Raw genomic sequence first — 19,176 nt, 5'->3', positions numbered from 1 at the left:
TCAGGTGGAGGAAATGATGATTTGTAGCATCGCTGAGATTTGGGGTGGGTATCGCTATGCAGTACGTATCGTCATAACTCGTGGCTCGGTGGTTTTCTTTGGGGGGAGAGAAAGAGCACAGCACCATCTCTCCTGACTTTGGTGTCTTCGCCTCTCGCCTCCCCTAGAATCTCAACTTGGGCAGAACGCCCACAATCAGGATGGCGATGACCATGAGCCCAAAGATCCAGCCGTACAGCATCATGCGACCCCACCAGCCCTTGCCCTCGCTCATCTTGCGCAGCGCGCCCATGCGCCGGGACGCGTGCTCCATGCCGCGCTCGCTCTTGTCCATGCCGGAGCCGGCGGCATTCAGGACATCCTTCTCCTGCTCGAGGTCGGTCTGGAACGCGCGCGACTGCGTCTTGAGCGACTGCGCCATGGACAGCAGGGACTCGGTCAACCGGTCATGCTCCTGGCGTTGGTGGTCCAGGATAGCCTCTGTCGTCGCCGTGGTGCTGAGGGCTGTGGTGGGGCTCGAGGGCCTGTTGCCGAAGAGCTGTGCCCGCGCCGTCGACTCGGCCGTGTCCCGGGAGGATTCTGTAGGTGCGCCGCGGGCACGAAGGGCTTGCTGTGTCGATGTGCCTTGTTTTTCTTGCGGTGCGGGTTCTTGTTTCGCTGCTGGTGTTGTCTCCTGTGGCCGCCGGGGTTCCGGCATCAATGTGCTCTCGTCCGCGTAGCTCTCATCCTCGTCCTCTGCCTCCTTATCCCAATCGTCGTCCCCCTGTGTTCCCCATCCGTGCGATGGCCTCTCGGCTCGTGCTGGGCTCGTCGAGTCTAGATTGTCACTCGGCGTCTGAACAATCTCGCCGAGCAGATCCTCTTCTTCGTCGCTGTCGTCGTCGTCGCTGTCGATGCTGATCTCCTCAAGCTCGCGCAGCCTCTCGGAGATCTGCTCGAAGACCTCGCGCTTTCTGTTCAGATCTGCCTGAGTCTCCTGGCGCCGGGTGTGCACCTTGATGGCGAGAGCGTCCTGCTCGAGCTTCGTGATGAGTGTGCGGGCGTACTCGAGGTTCTGCACAGGCACGTGTTAGCTGACTACGAACAGGGCCCACCCGCGGAGAAGTAGGGGATGAAAGGGTGGGAAAGAATAACGGGGAGGTCGAGGAGAGAGGAAGTCGTACAATTCCAGCCTTGTTCCTCTCGTATTCGCTCGTCCGCAGCCTGCGCTCCCTCTCGGCATCGGCCTGCAGGATGCTCTGTTGCAGACGGGCGAGCAGACGATTGAGGTCAGTCAGGGAATCAGGGCCCGAGACGCTCCGCCTGGGGGTCATGGGGGCCTGTGTCAAGCGCGCCATGGTTGCTTTTCGTCGGTCGCGATCTGAAGACTGTATGGCGATGCGTGGTTCTGCGGCTTGTCGTGGGCTGTTTGTTTTGTTATCGAGGAAAGCGAGCGTGGGCAGGCCGTGATGTGGCCTGTATTTTTGTTGCTATGCTGTCATGGCCGGGCGAGCCAATGCCAAACGGGGGAACGCGGCGACCGTGTCGAGCGCCCGCCGACCTTAGCTCCCGGCTGTTGGTGGGGCAGCCAGATCGACATCTACAGGGGTCTGGCACCTAGAACCCCCACGTTGTACAGAGACAGTATTGCACTCGACAACGTTCTTGGCCTATTGTTCCACGTTGATGTTCATGCGCAGGCTTTCGCAAAGGCGAGGTCTCATTCTGTCATATTACTCGCACTGAACACTGCATATCTTTTAGCTCACATCGCTCGCACTGGCAACCCAACACCCAGTCGTGAGTCTCTATTCCCAATCCGCCGCTAAGCACTGGTGTAATAGATCCTGCAGGCATCATAGCGCTGTTCTACCACACTATACTCTGTCTACGGGATGTGCAAGACCGGCTTGAAGCCATGTGTCCGGCAAATCTTCGTTGCCTTAACTCTATGCATTCATGTGAAGCGCATGTCAGACCTCTTGGCGGCTCAAGATGCCAAAATCCATTGCTTTACAAGCCCGTATCTGGTCCTTGACAGGTAGTCATATTACCACCGTCTTGGCGACCTAGCAATCTTGATCGTACGCCTGGCTTGGCCCAATGGTAAATTCGGGCCAGGTGCCATTGCCCTGCGGTTTGCCGTACGCGAGCCGAACGAGCGTTGTACCATCTGGTCTGTAGTTCGACCAACTGTCGTAACTGTTGAGTCCGCGAATGGGGTCTTTGGCAAAGGCCGCCCAAGCGCCGCGAATATACGCACCCATCTGGTTCTCTCGGGCGGTATTGGGGTAGTAGTACTCGGGTGCCGTGTTGAATAGCAAGGGCAGCTGTGACTACAGTCAGACTTTGAGACGTAAGTTGAAGGATGGATCATACCTCAGACCCGTGCCACGAGCCATTGTAAGGAGTCCACGGTAGCAGCACATTCGGGAAAGCCCCGAACCACCGGTACCGCCAAGTTGGATTCCCCTTCGCCACGTTCACCGCTGCCCTCTGCCCGGCTGGGCAAGTATACACGTAGATATTCTGCACCTGCCAATACCAGCTCGGGAGACCGCTCCACCACGGCGTCAACTGTTTGGACATCCCAGATTCGTCGTTCGTATTCCCAACCAGCACCGCTCTCGCAGCAGGAGTCCGCTCTTGGTAGTTGCCGAAGACAAGTTTTCCGTCTACAACGGGCCCGTACGGTAGCCCAGGCGTGTATCCATATGGAACAGGGGGCAAGCGGGTGATGAGCTTCCCCGATGGCACTCTCAACATGCAGGAGAATGTCTCGTCGGGATCATCAGGACCGCGGTCACAACCCACGGCTCTGGCCGCATCGTACCACAGGTCAGAGGCGGCAGGTTGAGTCTGGAGGCCGAATCCCCACGCCGTGCCACTCTGGAGTATGTAGCCGGACGCTATAGGGTCGTGCGCGTACGCGTAGGAATGTAAGTCCGCCGCCGCCGCACCAGCGGACTGTCCGAACATCACTATACGGTTGGGGTCCCCGCCGAAGTTGGCGATGTTATCGCGTACCCACTCAATTGCCATTCGCTGGTCCAGAATCCCGAGGTTGAGCTCGGACGTCGGGTTGCCCGGAAAACCAAATATGTTGAGGCGGTAGTTGATCGAGACCAGAACAACATCTTGCTCCCCTGCCATGGACTGCCCGTTGAACCAGATTTCAGACGAGCTACCGGCCGCGTAGGAACCTCCACTGTAGCAAAACATGCAGTTAGTCACTGTATTTGCGTGTCGTTGGCTTTTAGACACCTGATTTGGGCGGCTGAGAAATTGAATTTCTACGGAAAGTAGTGGGCTTTATATGCCGAGGCGAAGCTTGTTGAAGCGTGACATGACAACAGTGAAGGGGGAAGATGGAAATATTAATTGCATACTGGATCCATATTAGCACGGCTTTGGATGCCTCGCCATTTTGAGGCTGGGTCCATATATTCAACGTCAAGCAGTCCTCATTTTGTGGTGCGTTGGGCAGGAGGATGTCTGGCCCTACATAGTATCCACCTCGAGTGAGATTGTAGTATACGCCCAGAGCATGTTCAGCCTCGAGAGACGGGTGGGCTTGCATGCAAGCGAACCCCTCAGTCCACTGTTAGAGCCCGAATATATATGTAACTTATCCACCAATCTTACGACTTACAAATGCTGTGCCATTAATTGGCGCTTTGCCGGTGTATGCTACAGGCCGCTGCCATCGCAAGTCACCGACCGGTGGCTTAGCGTATGGAATGCCTAGGTATTCAGACACCTCCGTGGTGTTCGAGGCGGGATGCCCAGTCACCGGCCCACTGGTGGTGTTGACGGTCTGCCCAACGACCCAGTTGGCTACTTTCCTGGGGAGGGAACGATTGCTGACCGGCGACCGTGCTGATATAATCGGGAGAAGGAGCAACGCAACAGCGATCTCGACGATGCAGATCAGCATCGCGAAGCAGCGGAGGCCCTTGAAAAAAAAACTAGGGCTAAAATATGATCGCATCTGTTGGATGCAGTTCAAAAGCGAACTTCTTCGTCTGTACATCGGACATCAAAGTTAATCTCAAACCTTAAATGGTGTCTTTTATGTCTAAGTCTTATTCGTTTCTGCCAAGCACTTCATATGCTTCTCGCATCCTTGCGTGTTTCAACATTCAGAACCAGAAAGACGCGGCGATTGGCGGGTGCTGCCTTGTGTCGGAGATGTGGTCCCTATAAGGAAAGCGGGAAGGGCGTGCGCCAGCACAGGCGATACCTTATCGAGATGATACCACCCTGGTTTAATCCATTTAAGTGTTATGTGGCCATTCAAGACTCAATGACCGGACAGTACCTGCACAGATTAAGCAAGCCTAGATCAGCTTGCAGCACGAAGAAGTCGGGGCAGTCTGGATTGATCAATCAATTGAGGAGTAGTCTCGCTTACAGGGGCTCAGATTACTCAAAGCAGAGAATGGTCGGTTCACATCAATAGACTTCCTATTCAGTCATTAGGCCGGATGTCGGTCCGGCAGTAGTGCCGGGCGAGAGCCGTATCTACAGACATCAAACACCGACAGAAAGACATGTACCTCCGCCTCCCGCTCCCTCTGATCTAATCAAGGTCGACGCCCTCTCATGGTAACTCAGCCCAACGCCACCCTTTCAGCACCACTTGAAAGAGCAGCGGCACTCCAGCGGCACTGCAGCGGCACTTAAGGATCCTGTGATAGGCCTGGGTGCTCTGTTCACAAGTTACATCGCGGGACCGGGTTCCGGATTGGGTGCATCGTCACATCGTAGCCGCCGGATTTGAGCATGAACTAGGAAAGCATTTGAGGGGACACACCGTGTCTGAATGCTTAGTATATTGCAACATAATCATCAAGGTCAGCAGGGGTTTACTAGATCTATGTCTAATTGATAATGAGATTATCTTGCCTATATTGGCTTCCATACAGATACTCAAGCATTCCTTCTATTTACAGTGTGAAGACAAGCAGCGGTAGAAACCGGAAACAACTGATACGAAGTGCAAGTCAGCAACACGTCAAATGCGATTGCTATAGAAATGGAATGTACCTGCAACATTCCGCGAGAACGGATTAAACAAAGAGAAGAAGCACAATCCCTGTATCCCAAAACAGCCTCGTGCAGTGCATTCACTTAACACATACTCGCTTCTTAGGCGGCCCTGCCATCCAGAACTTGAGCACTTCGGCCGCGACGCGACACACACAGCTGGCTTTCCCTGAATGTCTTAAGTTTTGACATTAGTAGGGGATAGTGTTCCGACTTCACGGCAATGCAGCTGCGCACAACGATGGTCTCACAAATTTTGATCTACACAGCTCCAATTCTATAAGCAAGGCCATCAGGCGCATGGGCAGATGGGCTATGTTCAACGTCAAGGAAGGCAGAAGTAGATCCTGAAGCGCTAATTTTAGGATGTGGGGGTTTCCTGGTGGATCGAACCTGGGCTGCAACGAGCCCCGGCAGGGTTACGGCTACGGAGTACCGAGTACGGAGTAGGCAACAACCTATTTACCGCCTGGCTACGGGCCCGAGGCCCACAACTGTTGAGCCATCCCCAAAAGCAGGTATGGAGCTTGTTGGCGGAGTCTATTGCGATATTTCGAGCAGCCTGTGGGCCTTGGTTGAGTGGCATAGCACATTCGCACTCACGAGAAGTGACGTCACGGATCAACGTTGTGCTCAAATTTCCGAGCTGTGGATTATATTCGAAATGCCAAGCGGGATTAGCTAACTCGAAGGATTATACGACTGACAAACTTCACATTAACCCCGGACTAGAGAAGTGTAAATCATTACGCCAAATGTAAAGGCAGCTATAATACATGGAAACGAAAACGGCATAGTCGCACATTTAATGCTTACATAGCCCAGCTGGTCATATTAACCTATAGGTAGACATCCCTAAAAAGTGGACATAGGCCTCAACTACGATGACTGAACTGGTAAAGTTTGAGCGGTGCCCAGTGCCTGAGTGGATGTGCACAAGCTGAGGCGATGAGACAGAACCCAGCTATTCTTCCTGAAGGAGGTCGGGATGGATGCAGTGGTGTGAATGTCGCAAGACATCTGCAGTATTGAGGATGTCGATCCAAATTCGTTACGCCAGTCTATTCATAGAACATCTGAGTGCATCTCCTCGATGGACATTGATTATAAAAGAGGCAATAGAACTCTGAATACTCGAGATTTGTTCATCATCAAACGCACCAACAAAACCACCTACTTATACCACCACTCAAACCCAAACATCAGACCCAACTTGCTTCTCAAAGCCCAAAAAGATTTCAGAGCAATCATGTCTTTCAAGACCGTCTTCGTCGCCCTCTTCGCTACCTTGACTATTGCGGCTCCAGCAACCAATGTTGACGCCAGTCTCGAGGCCCGCAACGACGCCGCAAACGTTGTTGAGAAGCGCTTTGAGCCCGGTTGGTGCACCTTCCACCAGCACGACGACTGGTCCAACGGCCTGGACACCAACCCGACCACCAAGATCCAGCTCAACTTCTTCGACGGCAAGAAGAACCAGTTCTACACCTTCCCGCAGACCAACGTGCGCGGCCAGATCCCTTACCACATCAAGCCCGATGGCTTCAGCGACCCCATCACTCTTTCTGGAGGGCCCGACGGTGGCTGGAAGTACGAGTACAAGGGCGATGTCTGGACCACGTCGGACAAGAACAGATGCAGCGCTGGAAAGAGGGCCGACCCTGGCAGCAAGGGCAACCACGGGCGCAACACTCAGGACTATGACTGTGGTTTCACTTGCTAAGATGCCAACATGATGGGTCTTTTCATATTATGTTCATACGGTTGTTTTCTTACTTCAGGCGTCTTGTAACCAACTCCAGCATTCTATCATGAGTTACCCGGAAAATTCTGGATTTGCATACCTGTTAAGTTATAAAAGTGTCTACTTTGAATATCACATTCTATAAATCGCTATTAGCAAGCTCTGTTCCTACCAAGTATCCAACTACGCAGCATCTCTTGTGTGTATTACCACGTGGCCCGCGTTAGCGCAAAGTGGTGCAAAGAGCATCCTTATATACAGTCGATTGCTCCTGGGGACAATTCGGAGCTCTAAAACTGCACGATTATCAAAATGCTTCCCAATTAAAAGTGCATTGGTAACATGATCAGGAAAAGACGATTGAGGAGAAATGCCTGTCGTAGCATACTAAAATGCCAAGAACGACCGTCTGCATTGGCTTCACTGGTAACGCCTTGTTAGCGTGGCTCCACATTGTGGGCTGACTTACTCCGCACATCCCATTCACTTGGGTCCTCAGGCAGAAAATTTTGAGCCATCACTTCAACGCCCCTGGACAAAAATACCATCATTCATATACTCTCCACCGACCCAACAGTTACATTCAAAATGCCAGAAGAGAGCCAACCCCAACCGGAGGCCCAGACTTCCGTTGTTGACCCGAAAGTCATGGACTTCCTCCGGCTCTGGCATCTGCGTATGGCACACGCGAATTTGAAAGCTATCGTGGTACTGGGCCACCAGGGCGACGCTGGGGAGATACCGCAGGGGTTTCCCAAAGGACCTAAAGACAAATTCGAGGGTCTGCAGCCGTATATGGATGAGCTGAACTGCGAGGCATGTAGGCAGGTATATGGGAACCCCTCCGGTCCGGCTTCGTGGTAGAAGACAACTCTCAAAACACGCATGGCTGTCAGATGGGGTGGGCACGAATCATGCACCTGGAAGAAGTCTAGTCTCTAACTCAGGCGGGAGCTGGTTCAGAACTTGGCTGGATGGGAGATAATGCAGTCTTGCATGAAATAGTTGCTACATTGCCGGAGAACTTACCTTCTGGCTCCACCCTTTACACATTACCAGCCTTACCTTGATTCCAAGAGATCTGAGTTATATCAAATGGATGTTTTGGAAACCGCATATTCCAAGGCTAGCGCGGCCCGAAACACGCCAAACATGAAGGCTAATTGATAACTCATTGCGAAACCCGCGGCGTATGAGTCGTCACTTATATCCAAGCCCTTGTGGCTGTGATGGCGCTCTCCATACGTGGCTGATTGCATCGTATGGGTCCGTGGGCGAACAATAGGAGCAAGCTATCCTTCCAGTATACTGTGTGGCAAATCAGGATGATATGACGGCCGTGTGCGTGTAAGTGGAATAGATGTCTTCGGTAGCTGTGCACACTTGGCCATGTCTCGTAACTGCGTAGCAAACGTTTGAAAACCACTAATCAACATTGAAAAAAGGAAGATCTACCGTAGAAGCCCATCTGATTGCGGATTCTTGGCAGAAGGATACTTCGATTCTTGTAAGGGTGCAAACATACGATGTTGTTGCGCTGGGGAGGAAAGGTTCCTCCACAGCGCTGGGAAACTAGTCTACTCTAAGCTAGGGCTAGCGCACAGACCACATATCAAAAGTGGGGTCACGTAGCCGTGACAATTCTACTTATCACCTTACACTTCTACTCGTTAGCTTTACGAGCGTTTGCCCATAGACCTATGTGAGCTGCTGCTTAAGTGTTTTCAATGGATGTGCCAAGACTCGCTTTCGGTTCGAAGGATTATACGTTACCTACCGTATGAGGCGAAGCTGGGCTATGATTGGCCTTACGCGAATGTTGGTGCTCAGAAATTGCACCAACTTCTCACGCTATTCAACTCGCCGACGTAGTAACACGTGGGTAAAGTCTTGACATAATAACTTACGAAGTGTTATCCAGTCACTACAACCGTGACACGGAACTTCAACAATCTTGCAGGAGCAACACACATTGCCCTCTAAACCCTAAAGTGGTGAATGAATAGCTCTTCCAAATCCACGATGGTCCACACGAAGGGCATCTTATTGGTGACAGGGGCAAATGGAGGTCTTGGCAGCGCTGTCGTGTCTAAGGCCATGTCGCCCCCATAGCTCAGAGCCCATCACGGCCTTTACACTATCCGTGATACGTCTGTAAGCACGCCGGCTCTAGACACCGCCCTGACGCGAGAGTTGCCATCCATGTTGGCAACTCCGACCCATTCATGTGAGCAGCTGTCCCTCGACTTGTCACGATTTGACCAAGTCCGTAGGACAGCAAAAATTATCAACTCCCGTGTCGCCGCTGGTGAGATAGCTTCGATTCAAGCCATCGCGCTTAACGCAGGCTATGAGGAGTTCGAAACACAGACACGGACGGAAGACGGATTAGATATGACGTTTGCTGTCAACTATCTCGGTCATTGGCTGCTGACACTCCTGCTCCTGCAGAGCATGGACCGAGAGAAGGGTAGAGTAATTTGGATCAGTAGCTGGTCGCACAAGTCTTCGCCACACGTTGATGAGGGTCTAGACTAATTGGAATACGTCAGCCCTCACGACAAACTCAATATGGAAAAGACTGCGTATACCGACAAAGGTACAGAACAACGATTCAGGATGACCTAGGCTCGATTGCCAAAGGAACCTGGAGCGCGAACAAGAACGATACTCTGGGCTGGGCTGCTGGCTGGCGGCAGTACGGCGCCACCAAACTATGCAGCGTTACCATGATGTACGTATTCTTCGGTCTCCTTACGTTCAGCTCCGCTTAGTTGTACATATACGTATGGTTATGAGCTAGTAACCTGCGTGGCCACGCTCTATTGGTTTTATAGGACCTTCTGTAAACCTAATGCACTGCCGTGACATGGCCCCCATCCACTCAGCGAAAACCCGAAAGGTCTGTATCTTAACGGTTCAGAGCTAGGTGTATACAATGCGGAGGCAAAGGAACCAAGAGCCTGGGATGTGGTTTGGAGAGGTAGTGTCAAGCACGCACGATTAACAGCAGGGGAGACCATCTTAAAGCATTGGTAATGATCTGGACTAGCTCGTTTTCTATTTTGCATCCGTATCTTCAGCTGGTCTACGTCCCTTGAAGTCCAGCGCTTCCCACTTCATGAATGCAGCAGCTGTTATCATGACGATACCCGCCACGACGAGTATGTAAAACTCTTTGGCGATGATTCGTGTGACCGTGGTGCTGGCAACCATCTGGATTTGCTGGTCAACAGCCCCTGTTAACCGCGCAGATGCACCAGCTAATGCCTCGCGAATTTCGGCATCGGAGAATCCGAAAGGTCGTAGAGCGGCAGATAAGTCCCGGTGGCCTAGATTCTCGTAGACACAGCCAGCAAGGGCTACGGTGAAACAAGCAGGGAATGATATCCCGAGTGTATTCAACAAAGCTGCGTCGGGAGCCCACTGCTTTGGCAGAACAAAACTGATAATACTGACACCGATTGGAAAAGTAAGACCGACTCCAGCACCCAGAAGTGCTGTGGCGCCGAGTATCGCGCTGTCCGGGGAAGTCGGGCTGATGGTGACGATATATCCGCTAGCCCCTACAATTATCAAGCCGCCAAGGGTGTAAATTGCTGCATATCGTCGAACCATGGGTAGCAATGCCCCAGAAATCAACACGCATGCAATGAACGTTCCAACCAAAGGTAGCATGTGGATAGCTGAACTTATCGGACCCTGACCACGGGCGAAGGCGAAAAAGAGCGCTGAATAGTAAAGCGAGATTGTATAGCCGATTGCCATCATGCATGTTGCTATGAAAACGAGCAGAACCGTGCGATTCTTCAGCGCGTCGACTGGCATGAGCCGATGCTCAGGGGTAGTAAAGAGGCTGAAAGCTTGCTGGACAAAGTATGCCATGACCACCAGCCCTGTGATCACCCATACAGTAATGGCCGCGCCTGAGTTCCAAGGCCACGTCAAGCCAGAAAAGGCGATGACACTTGGTAGCAGTACCACCGAGGCACTGTGTAGGATGAAACCAACCCAATCAATACGGCCAAGATTTGAGGCGAACGACCTCTTGGCGTGAATGGGAGGTGGCGGGGCAATTGTGCCGGCAAGGGGGGCAACGACACCCATGATAAGGGGTATCACGATGTAGAAGGCCCATCTCCAGGTCAAATGGTGGTTTTCTGCGAATAGGGCCCCGAGGATTGGGCCCAGGAGCAACCCTACTACCCACGCAAGGCCCAACACTCCAGCAACCAACGCAACCTCTGTCGGTCTACACAGCATTACCAAGTACTGCTGGGTGCTTCATTATGTCAAACTGTCAGTCGATCATGAGAGTCAAGCAGTGAGGGAGAGCCGACCCACGTCTGTGTAAGAAGCGAACCACCGAGGCCTTTCACCACTCTGCCTATAATAAAAGCATTCATCGTCGGAGCTGAGCCGCATACAGCCGCGCCGACTGAGAAGACGACCGACCCCATCACAATCAAGATGCGCAGGTCGGTGAAGTTTGAAAACTTGCGCACAAGTGGGACGCCGGCAGTTTGGGCGATAGCGTAGCTCATGGCACAGAAAGGGAGAAGCTCAATATGCCCGAAGGCTTCATATAGTGTCGCCTGGATATTGGCCACATTGCTCAAGTCATAGCCTGTGATGTCGAAACATGATTAGATGGACGTGCTCAATAAATGAGATTTGTCTTTTCGTTTATTAGCAGATGCTCCAGATGACGAACCATTTATCAGCAATGCGACTACGCCGACTGTGATTATGAGAATCCACCGCCATGTCGCGATTCCTTCTCTTGGATTATTAATACCAATAGATTGATTGGGTTTCTCACTCTCGTTCTCTTTGCCGTTGGCAACGTCTGATCCGACGACCATGGTTTGGCCATGGTGCGCTGGTTTTATTCGCTCATTTTCGGTCATGGTATTGCTTACCGAAAGGTTAAGGGGGAAAAGTCAATGGCAGAGGCCGAAATCAACGAGAATACGATTCTTATACTTGAAAACACTCATCGGGACCGAGTTATCTGCTGCAATCCTTCGTAGGAGTGGTGCGTACCAGTCACTATGCGACGAACAGCTGATCCTACACGACTCAGCGAATCAACTGTTTTTCTGCGGAGTACAAATGCAGCCATGTCAGATATGCTGCATATGCCAATGGTGTCGCATCCTTCAACGCTACGCCGCAGCAAGCTACCAGAAGCCCCGTCTCATTCGGGTGAAGCGTGTATACAAGTAGAGTAACACAGGTGAAACAAACATTAAAAGTACACGGTACTACTATTTTAACTAACCATTGTCTTGATTGCCCATGGTGTTTATTCAGATAATTACCAGGTACAGAACTTACTTTGCTACTGCTACCCATGGTAGGCCAAAAAGAAAAAGGTGGCAGCAAAGGCAAAAATAAGTGATGATGCGGCAACCAGGAATCGAACCTGGATTTCGTCGGGATTACTCCACAACGACGTGTACTAACCGTTATACGATTACCGCTAATTTGCAAGTGATCCAGACAACGTGAGTTGCTATTGGATGGAAACAATGGCGTTTATTTTAATATGACTCCGCATGTGTGGCCTTGAGGGCTGGATCTCTTGGCATATCCACTTCCAGTACAAGAAGCTCTTATTGGGTGCATTGCTTATGATTTGGAAAGCTAGCATTAAAAAGTGTGGAGAGATAAATCAAGCCGGAAGAGACTCTACTATGTAACTTGAATGAGACCAGAGGCAAAACTGGGTCAGTGTGGACAGAACAGTCCACAAGACGTCCTGCGCCACGGTTACAAGTAGCGTGTCTGGAAATGTTCTATATCCGTTATGGGCGCAGCATGGTTCAATTATAATGTAACCATTGCCAACTCCTTGCTACTATTGTCATGAGCCAAGCTGGTAGCAGCGCGCAATACTCAACAGTTATAATAATTAGCCACGGAGTGGCTGATGGCACTGTGGCTGGTACCACAGTGCCCTTTACACGGAAGGGCCTGTGAATCCTCCCACCTCAGCGGTACCAACACGCAGGAAGTTTCTGCATCTTTAATTCATACGTATGAATGCACCTCAGGTTGTATCATAAAATTGAACGTTCTGCGTTTTTGCATCTTAGCAACAGCGACCTCGGGAGGTCGGTAAGGCAAGTGGGATCACCCGACTATAAATGCTCACTGCTCTGGCGGCAGGACATTCAATATGCTTGTTACATGACTACTTGAGTAGAAGAACAAATAGGAAACGGTAGCAGCAACCATTTAGACCGTTAATGCATCATCCAAGTGAGGATGAAATGCGAAGTGTCCTCAATAGACATGGTGCACTCATCCTGAAGCTGCATGCTCGCTCCTGGCATACTGCATTTAGGGCGCGAATGTAGCATGCTACCATGCAGTACTCTATGGGACAGCCGACCGATTTTAATAGTTCTTCTGCTGAACTAACCTGCAATGTTGGTTCCGTGGTGAGTACGCTGCGGATGAGACTCGCGAGTATTTTCGTGGCTGCAGAATGAGCGCAGCCATGGAAGTATCGGCTACTGGATAGAACGGCTCGAAAGGAAGGGTCAAATGCCTTGATGATTCAGTAATCTTGGAATAGATTAGGCTGGTATTCCCATTCAAGCCCATTCTGCGGCGTTTAAGATGCAACTGATCCCGCGGGGATGGGTTTCGCAGGTCTGATCTAATTGGTGGGGCCGTGGGTAGGGTGGGGCAACACGTCCTCAGCGCACGGGGCCCTGGACACCCACATTTCTCGAGGGCACGAAAACCCTGAAGCCAAGACCTTTTTTGGTAGCCGGCCGAAACCACCAAAAATTTCCCGCCAGCCCGCCCAGTCGTTGCGACGTCCATCCAACCATCACACCCAACGCCGGTCATTCATTCAGTCGCCCCCCAACTAACCCAACAACCGCAAAAATGGTCGGTGGTATCAGTGTTCGCGATGTCGATGTAGGTGCCATTACAATTCCCTGAGACGACCTCGACGCCGGGCCCCGCTCGATCGAATGGGCCCAGAGAATCCAACTCCAAGAAAAAAATCAAACAAGGAGCGATGAAGAAGCCATAGCGCCTCGACCATCACCACAAGAGAGAGATTTGGGAGCAGGCGCGAGGGGGTCGCAAGACCTCTGATGACGGAATCATGCTGATAGACGGTGTTTGTTGCAGGCTCAGAAGTTCATCGAGGCCTACTCGAGCTTCTTGAAGCGTCAGGGCAAGCTGCCCATCCCCGGTAGGTTATACGCAAACAAACCTTTACTTCTTCTACCATCCAGACCAGAAGTACTGACAACTCCATTCAGGTTGGGTCGACACCGTCAAGACCGGTCCCTCCCGTGAGCTGCCCCCCCAGAACCCCGACTGGTTCTACGTCCGTGCCGCCTCTGTCGCCCGCCACGTCTACCTCCGCAAGACCGTTGGTGTTGGCCGCCTCCGAAGAGTCCACGGTACCGCCAAGAACCGTGGTGTCCGCCCCTCCAAGCACGTCGATGCTTCCGGTGGCGTTGACCGCAAGATCTTCCAGGCTCTGGAGAAGATCGGTGTCTTGGAGCAGGACGAGGAGAAGGGTGGCCGCAGAATCACCCAGTCCGGCCAGCGTGACTTGGACCGTAAGATATTACCTGCTGCCACGCGCTCGCCCGCGATCCCTTACTGACATGTTCCCACCAGGTATCGCCCAGACCGTCGCTGAGGCCGACGAGGAGGAGGAGGATGACGAGTAAATGTTTTCTTCATGGTCATGATATCCGATAATGGCACTGGGAATCGGTTCAGGTACAGCATAGGGTTCGGCGTCTGAAAATGGCTTTGACATTCTGATTGACCAATTCATCTGGCACCATGAACACCATGACACGATGCTTTCTCTTTGCGCAGTCGTTGCTGCACGTGAAGCAACCCGGCATGTGTCGCATGTGTCGCAAACTCTTCAACAGGTGGCCGCACACCTCACCTCGGCAATGGCGCCTTTACTCGCCCTGCGGGTGCCCATATCACACTGCCGCAGTCCCGATTGATCTTACGTGACCCTCTTGATATCAGCTCTGCTGGATCCTTGCCTACACTCTGAGATATACCCAGCTCTCCATGGTTTATTTCAATTTTTGCGTCAAGGAAGAAGAATCTGTCCGCTTACTCACCGCAACCCCCAGCCGCTTGGCACATGGGGGTTGAGGTCCATTTTCTCTGGCCAACATTTTCTACGCTTTGTAGACACTTCGTATGATTTACATTGAATAAACTCCTCAGCGTCACCCGCTGGCAATATATGACGATAGTATATGTTTCTGAACTCTTCTAACGTGTGCTGAATGAAATCAAATATCCATAGCATGTGATTACAGACACATGACAGACATGACATATGACAAACCTCTGTCTCCTCTCGGATTCAACAACTAGGACAAAAAACGGCAACTTCAAATACAGAGGGCCTTCACCCATTATTGCAGCTGTTCTCTTCAAACCATGTCTCCCACCTGTCTTCTCTGACCATGTGATTCTCCCCAGCGTAGTCTACTGCCCCATCCATGGGCCTTTCTCTCCTTGGCCTAAGACCCGTTACAAGTTCCATTAGCAGCGGGCCGCGCAGAGTCAACGGCCACACATGCGCAGGCCCCTTGTGTCGGTATGTTACATTGCACTGTATCCCCTCGATGTACCTTGCACCATTTAACTGTTACTGCTGATGCTGGTGCTTGGTCCTGTTCCTGGTGTGCATTTCATAGGTTTATCTATGTAGTCTAGGTTTGGCGTGCGTGAACTGGGCCAGTTCTGGGGACTGAAGTAAAACGCCAGAGGAGCCCACAAGGTCCGTGCATCTCATCAAGGACAAGGTAAATGATGGCAGTTGGGTATGATACTCTATTTGTTAGCTACATTTACACCATGATCCAACGAAAGGTGATGAATCGGCGGGGTCCCCATTGGAAGTCGAGCACAGCTTTTGGTCTCGACTCGGGGCTAAACGCCGACCTCCAAATGTCAGCTGGACGCCAGTGCCCGCCACTTCAGCGTATGAACTCGACCCCTCATGGGGCGTGTCTGGGATGGCAAACAGATCATTCACTCTCACTTTCACACTTATCACGAATACTCATCATCGAGGACCAAAGCGGGTTAGGTTGGTGTATCTCATGTTTCGAAGAAAAAAGAAAACTCATCGGGAAAAGTCTACTAGGTGATCAGGACCGTATACACTATGCATAACCATGCATTCAAGCCGTGAGCCGAGCCGGACGCCAGCGGGCCGTGATCCCAAATGCATAACCTCAAGAATCCCTTGAGCCTGTTTTATTGACCGCTGATCCATCATTACAGCATCCGAAAAATCTAGGTTCATAATCATCCAATCTAACATTACCGCCTCACGCCCACTTGGCCAGCAGGGCCATCAGACCACCTCCCAGGTACACGCAGCCCAGAGCCGACAGCTTCATCTTCAGGCCGGCCCTCTGCATCTGCGGCGAAAACATGAACTCGTGTGCCATCAGCTCGACCAGACCCGTGTACAGCAGGATTCCGGCGCTGATAGAGTCGAAGATTCCGTTGATGATAAGAGTCGTGGTGCCGCTGGGAGCCAGAGTTTCCCGAACACCCAAGCCGGCGGCGATGGCAATCGGAGTGCTGAGCGCGTAGAGGATGGCGAGCAGGTACGGCATGTAGCCCTTACCCTTGGGCCAAGCAGCAACAGCCAGTCGCGAACCCAGACCGAGACCCTCAAAGGTCTGGTGGAAGACGAGGACGATGTAGAGCACAGTAAACTCATCACCGGCGACAGCTAGGGTGAGACCAATGAAGATGGAGTGGAAGATGACGCCGAACTCGAGGATGAAGAGTGCCGTCATCTGAGCGGCAAACGCGGCGTCATTCTCGTTGTGGTCTCGGTGGTGTCCAAGGTGGTCCTCACCGGGCAAGCCAGTGTTGGCCGAGTTTTGCTCCTTGGAGTGGTTGGTACCGGATTCGACATCGTGGTTGGCGTGGGATGGGGAGTGAGCCGAGCCGTCAGAGCCCTGCTTGAATAGCTTCAGGGACGGGTCCTGGCCGCTCCCTGAGTGATCATGGCCCATTCCACCGCCGGTACCGAAGAGATCGTAGTGGCTGATGACCACTTCGATCAGAAACATGACCATGATAGTCATGAAGCAGATGCCGCCAGCCCAGGGATAGTCGGCGACCGGGAGGTCTTGCAGACAGGGCGATGAGAGCGCATCGAATGCAGGAACCAGCAGGTGCATCACCGCCGTTGCGATGATAACACCGGTACCGAAGTACTTGGCGACGAAGAAGAAGATCGGAGGCACGCGCATGCGTTTGCTTCTTGCGAGGACCACCGGCAACAGCGCGCCCAGCAGCGCTCCCACGAGGATGACAAAGATGGATGAGATGCGGAGACCAAGCCGACCGTCATACTCGTTACCGGTGTCGCAGTCGACGGTCACGCTCAAGGGTGTATCCTCGGCCGGGACATCGGCGCTGCCATCCTCCTGCCGGATGCTGAGTAAGAAGTCCATCGTGTCTGATGGCTGTGAAGTTGAGGTGAGAGGAGTTTTGGATCCGAAGCCTGACGAGACGACCAGTACTGTTCACCTCCACACACGAGAGAGTAGTCCACCGGGGGTTTGAGCAGGCCAAGAATGCCAACCTTTTTCGCCAAGCTGCGAACCGAACCGTTCCTTGCGAATGTGCGCGCGAATAGACGGCAGCAGATCTGACCCAAGCTGCAAGCCAAGAGCAGGTCCTTTTGTAGCTGCGAGGACGACTCTTCGCGCCGCAGCCGGTCAAGGGTAGATAGCGAATTAATAATTCGGAGCACAATTGCAAGAACCTCTCTGTCCCACTTGGCCGTGTGGATTCAGGTTGCTTGTGAGCGTTGTGCAGCAATAAAACGAAAGCATGCGAGGCTCCGTCTCCGCGCAAATGTGGTGGTTGACTTTTGAACGTTCCCACCGGGACTGAGGACCTTGATGGCCGGCATTGCTGCAGGACCCACGAGCGCAGGGTTTGGCACCGGCCGTGGCCGACTCGGGCTCTAACGTCGTCTCGACTGCAGGGCGGACTGGGCGGCAGCGGGTCGCTGACAGCAGCGTCAGAGAGACAGAAAAAAAAGTTGAGAACCCTGATGGACGGGAGTGCCTCGACGGTCGCTTTCCTAGTGCGGCCGTTGCAGGGGTGCGTGACGTATCAGAGCCATGGGAAAGGCGATGGCGTCCGTCATGGGTGGGGGTCTTCAGTCCACTGGCGGCTCGTAGAGGGGGTTGTGTCTACTTCAAAATGGACGACACACCACAGCTAGTCAACGCTTCTTGTTAGTCTGTCTCGAGACTCGACGTCCGCATAGCAAACAATGGATCGAGGCCCCGGTGACACGGTTGGGTCCTACGAATTCCGATCGGTATTCCACACAACCGGGTCACAGCACACATGACATAGGGTCGCCCTCGTCTTTAGCCGTCCCCACGTGGGCTTTAGCGAGAACGCACACTCAAAGACCAGCTGGACACCCTGGTCATATACCTACATACCATACCATATTAATGCTCTGCTAGGAGGGTGTCCATCAAGGTCCCCAGACCAGAGTCACCCGCCGCTCACTCACCGAACGAAACCAAAAGGGCCTAGATGAAAGCAGTTCCCGTAGCACACACATCGTCCGATGGACTCGACTTGCCAGGTAGCACGAGCGCTGCACAAGATATTGTTTATTCTGACATTCGGAGTGCCACAGTTTGGATATATGTACAACCGTCTCCTGACGCCGACAGAATACCCACGTTTCGCAGCCGCAAGCGGCCGTTAAGCATGTGTTTGAGTGCAACGTTCTCTGGTACTTACGGCACAAGGCATGCAGGGTCGTGCTAGTAAACAAGAAGCTTTCCTTCGTTCCTTCGACTAACACCACCTTGGGCCATACCCCGAGTTGTCTCATGGAGTCACTGGAATGACTTCGGACGACCTTGCGTGTCTCGGCTAGCACAGCACAACTAATCTCGCAAAGTCGCTCTGCATTTCCGAGGGCTTGCAAGTACGAGTTGAGAACAGACCCCTGTGCTGAGGAAACCTGCCGTCATATTCCAGTACGATACGTCTGAAGTAGGATTGGTTACCTAACATGCGATGCGTCATTAGAACCGAAGGGGCATTCCCGGCGCTTCTCAGATGCACGAAGGATTCATAGACGCGTAGTTGGTTCCAAAGACTTGCCCACAGTTGAGCCGCGTACTTTCCAAGCTGCAGCTACCCGGACCAAGCTAAAGATGGAAGTCTTTCCGACGCACTTGCAGCTCGTCTCGACGGGTTGGCAATCAGTACCGAACCAGCGGGTTGGGACCAGTGTCTGAGCGTTGCATTTCTGGTTACTGGCGAGGAGGGTGGCCATCAAGGTTGGTGGAGACCCCTGAGCCGCCCGCCGTTGC

At 52.5% G+C, this 19,176-nt stretch overlaps 7 protein-coding genes across 7 annotated transcripts; 3 read left to right on the top strand and 4 right to left on the bottom strand.

Moving 5' to 3' along the window:
• Positions 1-163: 163 nt before the first annotated feature.
• On the bottom strand, positions 164-1,337 carry JN550_012173 (uncharacterized protein; the record flags this gene model as incomplete). Its single annotated transcript, XM_049310620.1, has 2 exons — positions 164-1,054; positions 1,164-1,337. The coding sequence occupies 2 exons, from the start codon at positions 1,335-1,337 to the stop codon at positions 164-166; spliced, it is 1,065 nt and encodes a 354-aa protein (XP_049165894.1).
• A 711-nt stretch (positions 1,338-2,048) lies between these two features.
• On the bottom strand, positions 2,049-3,916 carry JN550_012172 (uncharacterized protein; the record flags this gene model as incomplete). Its single annotated transcript, XM_049310619.1, has 4 exons — positions 2,049-2,309; positions 2,359-3,187; positions 3,369-3,580; positions 3,632-3,916. The coding sequence occupies 4 exons, from the start codon at positions 3,914-3,916 to the stop codon at positions 2,049-2,051; spliced, it is 1,587 nt and encodes a 528-aa protein (XP_049165893.1).
• Positions 3,917-6,277: 2,361 nt separating this feature from the next.
• On the top strand, positions 6,278-6,751 carry JN550_012171 (uncharacterized protein; the record flags this gene model as incomplete). Its single annotated transcript, XM_049310618.1, has 1 exon — positions 6,278-6,751. The coding sequence occupies one exon, from the start codon at positions 6,278-6,280 to the stop codon at positions 6,749-6,751; it is 474 nt and encodes a 157-aa protein (XP_049165892.1).
• A 2,223-nt stretch (positions 6,752-8,974) lies between these two features.
• JN550_012170 (uncharacterized protein) lies at positions 8,975-9,546 on the top strand (the record flags this gene model as incomplete). Its single annotated transcript, XM_049310617.1, has 2 exons — positions 8,975-9,247; positions 9,325-9,546. The coding sequence occupies 2 exons, from the start codon at positions 8,975-8,977 to the stop codon at positions 9,544-9,546; spliced, it is 495 nt and encodes a 164-aa protein (XP_049165891.1).
• Positions 9,547-9,832: 286 nt separating this feature from the next.
• Positions 9,833-11,637, bottom strand: JN550_012169 (uncharacterized protein; the record flags this gene model as incomplete). Its single annotated transcript, XM_049310616.1, has 3 exons — positions 9,833-11,054; positions 11,117-11,399; positions 11,595-11,637. The coding sequence occupies 3 exons, from the start codon at positions 11,635-11,637 to the stop codon at positions 9,833-9,835; spliced, it is 1,548 nt and encodes a 515-aa protein (XP_049165890.1).
• A 2,041-nt stretch (positions 11,638-13,678) lies between these two features.
• JN550_012168 (uncharacterized protein) lies at positions 13,679-14,484 on the top strand (the record flags this gene model as incomplete). The annotated part of the gene is made up of 4 exons (XM_049310615.1): positions 13,679-13,711; positions 13,931-13,994; positions 14,065-14,370; positions 14,432-14,484. 4 exons carry the CDS (start codon positions 13,679-13,681, stop codon positions 14,482-14,484), a joined length of 456 nt encoding a protein of 151 aa, XP_049165889.1.
• Positions 14,485-16,128: 1,644 nt separating this feature from the next.
• JN550_012167 (uncharacterized protein) lies at positions 16,129-17,274 on the bottom strand (the record flags this gene model as incomplete). Its single annotated transcript, XM_049310614.1, has 1 exon — positions 16,129-17,274. One exon carries the CDS (start codon positions 17,272-17,274, stop codon positions 16,129-16,131), a length of 1,146 nt encoding a protein of 381 aa, XP_049165888.1.
• Between the last annotated feature and the right edge of the window lie 1,902 nt (positions 17,275-19,176).

This window comes from Neoarthrinium moseri, assembly GCF_022829205.1.
Source record: "Neoarthrinium moseri strain CBS 164.80 chromosome Unknown scaffold80_Wmoseri_CBS_16480, whole genome shotgun sequence".
Taxonomy (NCBI): Eukaryota; Fungi; Ascomycota; class Sordariomycetes; order Amphisphaeriales; family Apiosporaceae; genus Neoarthrinium; species Neoarthrinium moseri.
Note: the sequence above shows the minus strand (reverse complement) of the source record. Positions and strands in the feature narration are given on the sequence as shown.